General features: G+C 37.2%; 1 gene segment (V, D, J or C); it reads left to right on the top strand.

Annotated features, from left to right (window-relative positions):
• Nucleotides 1–554: 554 nt before the first annotated feature.
• On the top strand, nucleotides 555–1,246 carry LOC116099913. The segment is given in 2 exon segments: nucleotides 555–688; nucleotides 888–1,246. Coding segments are annotated over 2 exon segments (408 nt in total).
• Nucleotides 1,247–12,334: the final 11,088 nt, after the last annotated feature.

The following is a 12,334-nucleotide window of genomic DNA, read 5'->3' as shown; positions in this document are numbered from 1 at the left end:
GACCCTAGGCCTAAGTTAATGTCTCCCAGTATTTCTACAGAGCTAATTTGGGCTTCTCCTTGCATCTCTGTCCCATGTTTGTTTTGGAAGTTGGGTCCCTAATGTCTGAGGCACTGTTCATGTTCTTATTATAATAGTCAATTTGGACATGGGAGACAATGAACAAATTTAGCTTCAATATTTTTGACTTTCCTCTTTCCCTTCCTATCCATTACTATATTTTATAGGACATTTTTTTTTACTCTGTTTCATTCTTGTATTCTTGTGATTTTCTTCAGCATATCTTACCATGTTTTCTAAAATAGTCAGTCTGAGATCGGTCTCCTAAAATTTCTACAAAAGTTACCTGATTTAAATACATCTTTTATTTTAACTCAGATGTAATAGGTCCTGTAGTAGATTTCTCTTGGCAATGAGGAAGCCAATCACTTTCAGTGTTTTCTTATGCTTTCTCTGATGGCATTTTTTTGCCTGTTGATTGACTCCGAAAACTCACATGCACACTGCCCAGGCATTACTTGCTTTTGTATTTTCTGTCTGCTTTGCATGGCTTCATTCAGTCCAGCCCAGCTGCTCAGAATTTATAAACCAGGCCTTTGCATTGTGACTGAACTGCATCAGACAAGCAGGGGGAGCAATATGGAATCACAGACCCATGTCCTCATGTTCCTGCTCCTCTGGGTATCTGGTAAGAAATTTAAAGTATTAAAACCTTTCCAAAGTTTCATCATTGTGATAAGAAATTAGCAATATGTTTCAGTGTGTGCTATTTCTTACATAATAATTTTCTTATGACATTATAAGGACATTTAAATGAAAAATATTGACTGATGTTATAATCTATGATTTTGTATGTATGCATTTTCACTGACTATTCATTATTGCAGGTACCTGTGCGGACATCATGATGACCCAATCTCCATCCTCCCTGGCTGTGTCAGCAGGAGAGAAGGTCACTATAAGCTGCAAGTCCAGTCAGAGCCTTTTATCTAGTGGAAACCAAAAGAACTACTTGGCCTGGTACCAACAGAAACCAGGGCAGCCTCCTAAACTGCTGATATACTTGGCATCCACTAGGGAATCTGGGGTCCCTGATCGCTTTACAGGCAGTGGATCTGGGACAGATTTCACTCTCACCATCAGCAGTGTGCAGGCTGAAGACCTGGCAGATTATTACTGTCAGCAGCATTATGGTACTCCTCCCACAGTGCTTCAGCCTCCTACACAAACCTCATTGAGAGTGTAAACAGCTGTGTACACCACACACAGCACTGGGCATGCACACTTCCCCATTCAGCCTGAGAGGTGGTGTGCTTGAAATACTGGAGAAAATGTTTACAGAGCCCAATGAAAAATAATCTGTCTAATGCCTCTTATGTCTTTTGGTATAAAAATTCTATACACCAAAATGCAGAAAACCCACAGTATTGTTTCTCTATTCCTTCTGTAACAAATTATGTAACTACCACAAACCTGTTAATTGAATATGAGGGATTTATCTTTTTATAGTTCTACACATCTGGTATATAATGGAAGACCCCATGGGCTGATGTGGTGATGTTGTAAACTGTGTTTTTGTTAGGAGTGTATAGAAAAAAAATTGTTTTTTATGTTTTCTAGTTCCTAGACAGTTTTCTTATTTCCTTAATGGTATCCATCTTTTTCTGACTTTTCTTTGTCTTTTCTGACTCTTTTATTTGTAATCCTTTTAATGAATTATCTTTATATACATGTGTATATCTCTATCTCTCTGTCTCTGTATGTGTACATGTATAGATGTATAAGTGCAGTGCCATTTTTGTCGAGGTTGGAGGACAACTAGGAGTTCATTCTGTTTTTGCCAAGTGGCTTCTGGGGTCTCAGGTCTGACACTAGGCTTGGTGGCAAGTACCCTTGTCCTCTGTGCAATGTTGCTGCTTCTTAAAATTCTATATTGATATGTACTCATATTACACATTTCATAACCAAATGTCTTTCAAGTACATCATATATGTTGACCATATCTACTAACTTTCCCCATTTCCATTACCCTTTCCTCTACATAAAATGTCACTGTTATTGACCCACCAGCAACATAAATATTGGTACAGAGGCTTTTTAATATTTTGAAGCTTAGGCCTTTTGCTGAGCAGTCTCCCAGTTACTTTAACTTGATTAGTTCTGGCAATAAGTCTCTCTACATGGCCAGCTCTAACTTTGTGCTTAGCTTTGGTTCATCTGTTCACCTCTGTGTTCATTGACTGAATCTACCACATGTCCCTTCTTCCAGCATCCCTCTCTCTGCCAAGAAGTTTCACCTCTACTTCCTGTCTGCCTATTGGTTTTTAAAACTTTGTTATAGTAAATTAGATTCAGTTTCAGATTGCCTTAGGAAGGTAAGGAAGAATGAATATTTACAAAATAGCAAGCCCAGTCATGGCCATAAAAATGATAATACAAGAGTCCTGCTGGCGGCATTTAGCTCTCTGACTGTACATAATTAACAATTGGACATATAGAGGCACACTTTCACACTATGTACCCCAACATCTTGTTATTTTTTTCTTTCTAGTTTTCTTCTCTCATTCTGTTTCCTCTTTCTCTCTAAAACATATATATATATATATATATATATACATATACATATATGTATATATATACACATACATATATACACACATACACATACATACACAAACACCATACACATATGCACATGCACACGCATATATACACATACATACATGCACACATATATAGATAAACACATATACATACATACCCATATGAAACTTATATAAAACATATCTAGGATCCAAAAAGGAGAGAAAATAATATTTGTTGCCCTTGTTTCTGGGACCACATATCACTCAGAAGTCTTTCTATCTGTGTTTTGACTGTGGAGACTGAGATGCTAGATACTCCCATACTGAATATTATCCAGTGGGACAAATGCTCTGTCTTCAGAAAATATTTTTAGTTTACCACTGAATTTTGGAGTAGATTAAGGGATGACTCTGCTTGTTCACAATGATCTGTGTTCCCTGCTCATGTTTCTCATAATCTTAGCTCCTGAGGACATTTGTAGATTTTGGGTGAAGCCTATTCAGTAGCGTAAATTGTTCTTGAATCTAAGAAGAAGCCATATCCTTTAACTCTTGAATAAAATCCACTTCCTTTGTCTTCCTTCTAAGGATCACAATGTAAAATGCACTGTTGCTTGAAAACTTTGATATGGCTGAGATTTGAAAATGTTCCAAAAACTCTTGAATTCTTTACAGTGGGATATTTATAAAGCACTTATTTTTGTCTTACTATTTTAAAATTTTGTTTTTAAACAAAAAGAAAGGGGGAGAGAGAGAGAGAGAGAGAGAGAGAGAGAGAGAGAGAGAGACAGACAGACAGACAGAGACAGAGAGACAGAGACAGAGACAGAGACAGAGAGAGGATATGAAGTTGGGTAGGTATGGAGGAAGGAAGAATCTGTTAGGAGTTGGGGAAAGGGAAATATTATTAAAATATATAAAAGTTTTTGAATAGAAATGAGGTTAAAATTGAACAGGGCAGTCATAAAATCCCCTAGGATGTGTTTGAGTTGGTCTGTGAAGGGTTTTGCCAACCCTACCGACCACTGAGATGAGAGCAGCTGTTCCTCTGATTATGAGCTTTACTGAGCTACTTTGCATGTTGAATCATTAGGTCAAGGCCTAGGATGCTGAAAGCGTCTTAAAAGTCTGTGACCAGAAGAGGAGCCAGTTCTCAGAGCTGGGGTCAACTATACTCCTGATACCATTGCTGCTGCCTTGAGTACCAGGTGAGACAGTGCAGCAAAACATGGTGAGCTACTCCTGTAGCCATGTTTCCCATGAATCTGGGATCTTGATCATTGGAATCATGGAATTTTAAGTTTGTTTTTAACTTGCACGTTTTCCCACTTATTTCCTAATAGTTCAGAATGATGCTTGTGACAGTTGTCACAGGTGTCATATGTATCACAAAAGATGGTTTCAGTATGCCTGTAACAGTAGTGTTTGCATATTTATCATTCTAGGATCTACTCAGGACATTGTGCTGAACCAGTCAGTCTTCAGCTTACTTGGTTGTTTCTGGGACAAATGGACACCATATCCTGCAAGTTCTGTGAGAGCATCACTGACACACTGTACAATAACAGTATGCAGTGATATCAGCAGAACCCAGAACAGACTCCCATAGTCCTGATTTATGAAGCATTCAATGTAGAGTCTGGTGTTTCTGTTATGTTCAGTAGTAGTTGGTCTGAGACAGATTTCACACACCATTAATCCTGTAGAGGTCAACTATTCTGTAAGCTATTACTATCAGCAGGGTAAGGAGTTTCCTCCTAAAGTTCTCTATGTCTAAACAAAAACCTGGGCTTGCTTCTCAGTGAGATTCCAACTCTCACATGTTTCTTCCTCTCTAGACAACTCTAAAAGAGATCTGCAGGTTTCTTGAAAAAAAGTGTACTGGATAAATTTATGCCAACTTGATACACAATGGAGTCATCTGAGAGTAGAGAACACTGATTAAATGCCTTCACATGATTGATATATAGGCAAGTTTGTAGAACATTTTTTAATTAGTAAACGATGTGAGAAGACCCCCTAAAATATCAGTAAGGCCATCCCTAAGCTTGTGGTCCTGAGTTTTATAAGACAGCTGGCTGGGCAAGACATGTGAGCAAGCTAATAACCAGCATCCTTCAGTGGCCTCTGCATTAGTTCCTGCCCTGGCCTGTTTGAGTTTCTGTTCTGACTTCCTTCAGTGATGGACTATGATGTGGAAGAATAAGGGATGTAAACCTTTTTCTCCCCAAATTGTTTTTTATGGTGTTTCATCATAAGAATAGTGACTTAAGACAAAAAGTAAAATCATGAGCCATAAAGTGTTTATACTGGTGTATATGTTTCCCTGTGTCTGTTATAGTTAATTTCCTTATTAATGTTAATCTCTATTCAATTTATCAAAGAATTTGTTTTAGTTTTATTAATCTTTTGAATAGGTGGCACTACTAAATTTGAAGAAATTTTACCCATTCATGTAAAAAAAGAAAACAGGAACCTCATATATTTAGGACTGTTAGTTGTCTGACTTTCAAATACAGATTATATTCTTACCATGTTTTATTTTTCACAACATATATTAGATTGGACTTCTAAACATTTGAAAAAAGGTTTCACTAATTAGTCCAAGCTGAACTGCAATGCTCTATAGTGGCCAGTCTAGATTTGACCCCATGGACTCTGTGCCTCCTCCTCCTGAGTGCTGAGATTCCAGGTACATAGCATCATGCTTAGGTCTTTTCCATTTTCTGATGATCTCATTTTGCAAGTGAAAATAATTCCAGAAGTCTGACTATGAAAAGCCACATTCCTTGGAAGTTTAGTTACTACATGCCTTTCCATCCCTGTCTTTTGTATATTCTTAGCAGGAGCTAGAGATCTCAACAAAATGATCCTCGTTTCTATCCACCCAACTTCATATTCTCTCCTCTCTCTCTCCTCTCTCTCAAAAAGAACCACCAATTTTAAAAAAATTTATTAATTAATTTATTTTCTACCCTTCATATGATATTCCTTCCCCCATGTACTCTCCAACTATTCTACATCCCATACCTTCTCCCCATCTTCTATTTCCATGTGGCCCAGTGTTTGAGAGATCTTGGGGGGCCAAAAATAATTTTTAAAACCATAAGATAAATACAAGTGCTTTATGGATACTCTACTCTAAAGAATTTGAGAATTTTTGGAACACTTTCAAATCTCAACAATACCAAACTTTTCAAGCAACAGTGCTTTTTTTGTCTTTTTTAATTGATTTATATTTTATTGCATTATGATGAGAAAACATACATGATTTCAATTTATCTGAATTTGTTAACATTTAAAAACATATTTTAAGTAAATAGAATTAAATCACATTCTTGCTTCCCTTTTGTACCCCAACTTCTCCCTGAGACCCCCCTTCAATACCTACAATATCTTTTTTGTCCTATACTTTAAAATTTATAAAATATCATAACAATAAAAATGAGTATTATAAAAGTTGTTTAACAACAATCAATTTAACAGTCTATGTAGATGCTTGTCTGCAGCAATACTAAAAGTACATGCATTTTTCTCAATATAAATTTTGAATAACTCCAAACATATTATGCATATTTTAAAATAATACATCACTACTAGTATTTTTTAAAAGAACATAAATATATAAAGTCTTTTTATTTGTTTGTTTGTTTTCTATTTAGTAGAGCTTAAAATCTTGGTTTTTACTGTGGTACAAGCCTAAAATAAGAACAATTTTTAGACATTGGATTTCATTGTAATAAGGCTGTACGTCAATGACCCTCACATCACCAAAGGATTTCACTTCCATTGTATCTAAGCTGAGAGTTGACAGTTCTGCTGTGCCAAGGAATGAATTATAGGCATGATTTTTGGATACAGATTTCCTGCTATGGTCAAAGCCATTTGACTTGAGTGAGTGACTTTATTCTCAGCCCACATAGAACAGGTTACATTCATTTAAGAAATGGTGTGTATATTAAGGATGGTCTATCCATTTACCAACTGTTTCAATGAACAATGGTTCGGCTTGGAGAGTGGCACAGACATCAGGTGAGGGTAAGAATCTGGTTCATTGGCTATAATAATTTGGAAAAGAATTCATCTCAGAGAAAGAGTAAGTTATAAAGTCATCTTCTTCAAACTTGATACAAGAGTTACAAACATCAAGCAAAGCATCCAGTCTCACTCTTTGTTGTTCTCTTACAAGCCCCTTCCCAATTTAATTATCTATGTATTTTTATGGGGGGTATATAAATACTTTTGAAATATGTAAGCTGTTCTGAAAACCATAGTATAGTGTAAAAACATCAAATACACAAACAATACTACTAATAGAGAGGTTGAGATAGGAGAAGCAAGATTTCAAGACTCTTATGTTGTACACAGCAAGACACTGTCACAAACAAACAAGCTGAAAGTGTATATGGATTGTATAATATTGGATCTATTTCTCCAATTACCAAATTAGAGAGACCATTGGATGACAGTCAACAAACTTCTAATTCCTCATATTTTGGGATTTCAATCTATTAGGATATGTTGGTAATATTAATTTTCATATTAAGACATTAAGAAAAAGTAATTATTACTTCCTGTTGTTTTTGTTCTAAGAGGTAGAATTAGGTTTGTATGAGTTTGTTCAAATATTACCTTCTTACTTCTTCTAGAGTGTAGTTTTGCTCCTAATGTTGGTGCTTTCCATCTATAATCCATTGTATGACTGGATTTGTGGAAAAATATTGTGTACATTTAAATTTCTCATGGAATATCTTTCTTTCTACGTCTATGTTATTTGAGAGTTTTGCTGGGTATAGTAGCCTGGGCTGACATTTGTGTTCTCTTAGGGTCTGTATGCCATCTGCCCAGGATTTTCTAACTTTCATAGTCTCTGGTGAGAAGTCTGGTGTAATTCTGATAGGCCTGCCTTTATAGGTTACTTGACCTTTTCCTTTATTGCTTTTAAAATTCTTTCTTTGTTTAGTGCATTTAATGTTTTGATTATTATACGACAGGAGAAATTTCTTTTCCTTCCAGTCTATTTGGAGTTCTGTAGGCTTCTTGTTTGTTCATGAGCATCTCTTTCTTTAGGTTAGGGAAGTTTTCTTCTATAATTTTGTTGAAGATATTTACTGGCCCATTACCTTGGGAGTCTTCACTCTCTTCTATACCTATTATCCTTAGGTTTGGTCTTCTTTTTGATTCCTGGATTTCCTGGATGTTTTGGGTTAGGATCTTTTTGCTTTTTCAACTTCTTTTTTTTTGTTTTGTTTTTTAATTAGATATTTTCTTTATTTCACGAAAATTTCTCCTTTCCCAGTTTCCCCTCCAAAAAACAAACAAACAAACAAAAACAACAAGAACAAACCCCTGTTGCCTCCCCCCTCCCCATGCCTGCCACCCCACCCTCTCCCACTTATTGGCCCTGGCATTCCCCTACACTGGGGCACAGAACCTTCACAGGGCCGATGTCCTCTCCTCCTATTGATGATCTAATTTGCAATCCTCTACTATATACATGCTGCCAGAACAATCAGACCCACTATGATCAGTCTTGGTTGGTGGTTGAGACCCTGGGAGTTCTGAGGGTGCTAGTTAGTTCATATTGTTGTTTGTCCTAAGGGGCTGCAAAACCCTCATCTCCATAGGTCCTTTCTCTAACTCCTTCATTGGGGACTGTTAGCCCAGAAGTTTGGAATACAGGAAGAACAACTCACAAACCACAAGAAACTCAAGAAGAAGGAAGACCAAAAGGCGGACATTTCATTCCTTCTTAAAAGGGGGAACCAAATACTCACGGAAGGAGTTGCAGAGATTAACTGTGGAACAGAGACTGAAGGAAGGAAAAGCCAGCCTAAATATATCTATCTGCTGAGAGACTCTGATAGTACCTGACTAACACAGATATAGAGGCTTTTTCATTTTCTTTGACTGTTGTGTCAATGTTTTCTATGGTGTCTTCTGCCCCTGAGATTCTCTCTTCTATCTCTTGAATTCTGTTGGTGATGCTTGCATCTATGAGTCCTGATTTCTTTCCTAGGTTTTGTATCTCCAGGGTTGTCTCTCTTTCTGATTTGTTTATTGTTTCTATTTCCATTTTTAGATTCTGGATGATTTTGTTCATTTCCTTCACCTGTTTGTTTGTTTGTAGTTCTTTAAGTGATTTTTGTGTTTCCTCTTCAAGGGCTTCTAGCTGTTTACCTGTGTTCTCTTGTATTTCTTTGAGGGTGCTATTTATGTCTTTCTTAAAGTCCTGTATCATCATCATGAGAAGTGATTTTAGATCTGAATCTTTCTTTTTTAGTGTGATTGTGTGTCCAGGACTTGCTATGGTGGGAGAATTGGGTTCTGATGATGCTAAGTAACCTTCGTTTGTGTTGTTTATTTCTTATGCTTACTCCCTGCCATCTGGTTATCTCTAGTGCTACCTGCCCTTGCTAAATCTGACTGGAGCCTGTCCTTCCTGTGATCCTTGTTGTGTCAGAACTCCTCAGATTCAATCTGTCTCTGTGATCCTGTGATTCTGGGATTCTGTGATCCTGGGCCTGTTAGAGTGCCTGGGAGTGGAGCTTCCTCTGGGTGTTGTGGGACTGGCTGTGGAGCTTGTGCTCAAACTGTTCAGGGCTCTGGCCCAGATTGACCAGAACAAACCAGTTCCACTGGACTGGTGGAGTTCCTGTGTGCCTGGGTCCTGCTGGTCCCAGTTACTCCTGGTGTTGGGATAGATGTTGTGTCCTCCTCACCTCTGATCCTGGGCTTGTTAGAGCTTCCTCTGGGTGTTGTGGGACTGGCTGCAGAGCTTGTGCTCAATGTCTGCTCAGAGCACCAGCCCAGACAGACTGGGCAATAGTGCTTTTCATGGTGTGATCCTGAGAAAGAAGTCAAAGCAACTGGATCTTATTCAAGAGTTAAAGGATATAGCTTCTTCTTGTTTTCACTAGGAATTTACACTACTAATCTCCCCAAATTACACTACACTGAGATTACACTACTCCACTCAAATCTACAAATGTCCTCAGGAACTAAGATTATGAGAGACATGAGCAGGAAACACAAATCATTGTCAATAAGCACAGTCATCCCTTACTCTACTCCAAAATCCAATGCCAGACTGACATGATATTCTGAAGACAGAGCATTTGTCCCATTGGGTCATATTCAGGATGGGTGTATCTAGCACCTCAGTCTCCACAGTAAAAAAAAAAAGAAAAAGAAAGAAAAAACAAACAACAACAACAACAAAACAAAAACAGATAAAAAGATTTCATATGTAGCCACAGAAACAAGCGCAACAGATAACGTATTTTCTTTCCATTGTGGATCCTAAATATGTTTTTTTTTTTAAAGTTCATGTGGATACATGTGTGTAAGTGTGTATCTCTGAATGTGTAAATGTGTGTATGTGTTTACATGTGTGTATGTTCATCTATGTGTACACACACACAAGTGTGTGTGTGTGTGTGTGTTTACGATAGAAAGAAGAGACAGAATAAGAGATAGAGAGAGATGGGGAGACTAGAAAGTAAAAATAACAAGATGTTGGGGTACATAGTATGAAAGTGTGTCTCTGTGTTCACTTGTTAATTATGCACAGGCAGAGAGCTATATGCTGCTGGCAGGACTCGTGTATTGTCATTTCTATGACCCATCACTGGGTTTGCAACTTTGTAAATATTGATTCTTCCTCACCTTCCTAAGGCAATCTGAAACTGTATCTAATTGACTATAACAAAGATTTAAAAACCAATAGCCAGACAAGAAGTAGAAGATGAAACTTACTGGCAGAGAGAGGAATGCTGGAAGAAGAGACATGTGGTAGATTCAGTCAATGAACACAGAGGTGAACAGATGAACCAAAGCTAGGCACACAGTTAGAGCTGGTCATGTAGAGAGACTTAGAGCCAGGACTAATCAAGTTAGAGTAACTGCGAGACTGCCAGGCAAAAGGCCTAAGCTTCAAAATATTAAAAAGCCTCTGCATCAATATTTATGTTGCTGTTGGGTCAATGATAGTCCCACTACAGGAAGAGGGAAGGGAAATGAGAAAATTTGTAGATATGGTTAAAACATATGATATACTCGAAAGATTTTTTATTATGAAATTGTGTAAAATGAGTATAGAACAATAAAGAAGTTTAAGAAGCAGCAACATTGCACAAAGGATAAAAGCACTTGTTACCAAGCCTAGTGTCAGACCTAAGACCCTAGAAGCCACAGTGTATACGCAGCTCATAGTGACCTTCAGTTCTACTGACACAGCCAGGGAGGATGAAGATTGGGTCATCACAATGTCTGCACAGGTAGCTGCAATAATGTATAGTCAGTGAAAATGCATATATACAAAAACATAGATTATAACAACAGTTGATGCTTTTCATTTAAATGTCCTTATAATGTCATAATGTCAGAAAATTATTATGTAAGAAATAGCACACACTGAAACATATTGCAAATTTCTTATCACAAAGATGAAACTTTGGAAAGGTTTTAATACTTTAAATTTCTTACCAGATACCCAGAACAGCAGGAACATGAGGACATGGGTCTGTGATTCCATGTTGCTCCCCCTGCCTGTCTGATGCAGTTCAGTCACAATGTAAAGGCCTGGTTTATAAATTCTGAGCAGCTGCGCTTGGTTGGAGGAACCCATGCAAAGTAGACAGAAAATACAAAAGGAAATGCCTGGGCAATGTGTGTATTAGTGCTTGGTGTCAATCAACAGGCAAAAATGTCATGAGAGAGGGCATAAAGAAATACTTAAAGTGATTGGCTTCTTCGTCTCCAATAGGAACCTACTATGGAATATAATTGGTTTGGGTTCAAATCCAAGACAATTAAATCAGGTGACTTTTGTAGAAATTTTAGGAAACCTATCTCAGATTGATAATTCTAGATAAAATATGCTGTGAAAAATCACAAGCATACAAGAAGTAAGCAGAGTAAGAAAAATGTCATATAAAAGATACTAGGACATGGATAGGATAGGGAAAGAGGTAAGTCAACATATATTGAGGCTAAATTTGTTCATTGTCTCTCATCTCCAGATCTACTCTTATAAGGAGAACATAAACAGTGCCTCAGATATTTGGGCCCAAACTTCAAAAATAAACATGAGAGAGAGATGCAAGGAGAAGCCCAAATTAGCTCTGTGGAAATCCTGGGGGAACATTTCCTAGGATCAGTCAAGCATTACTCTCAAAGTAAAGGCAAACCAAATAGAAACCAACAATCATGTTTCCCACAACTTCAGAGAACTTAAAGAGGGTTCTAAGTTAGGGATTGTTGAACAAAGCAAACCAGATTTCTTCACCTCATCATGCCTGGACACCAGTGATACTAAAAGGGATTATTCCACAAAGGCATATTCTAGAGAAGTCTAGAAATTATCAGGATTAAATTGGCTAAATATGGTCTTGCTCATACTTCCAAAATTCTCCAGAAGGAGGCATAACCAACCTAAATCAAATAATATATTTACGGAGACCAGTAGACCATAGCATCAGAGATTGTTTACATCCAAAGGAAAAAAAATGAGTGTGAACAAAACTCAATAGCAATAACAGACATGAAATAACTGAATTCAGTTTATTGAATTATGAAACTGCATATGAGATGAATTATAAATCTAGTATTATGTGTAAAGTACAAGAAACAGAAAAGTAAACCAAATATCATGACAAAGATTTATATCTGTATCTCAGATCTGAAGCAACAGAAGCAGAACCATGAGATTACAACCAGCCTTGGGTACATAAGTTCTAGGCCAGTCT

The sequence above is a fragment of the Mastomys coucha genome, unplaced genomic scaffold (assembly GCF_008632895.1).
Source record: "Mastomys coucha isolate ucsf_1 unplaced genomic scaffold, UCSF_Mcou_1 pScaffold20, whole genome shotgun sequence".
NCBI classification, from domain to species: domain Eukaryota; kingdom Metazoa; phylum Chordata; class Mammalia; order Rodentia; family Muridae; genus Mastomys; species Mastomys coucha.
Note: the sequence above shows the minus strand (reverse complement) of the source record. Positions and strands in the feature narration are given on the sequence as shown.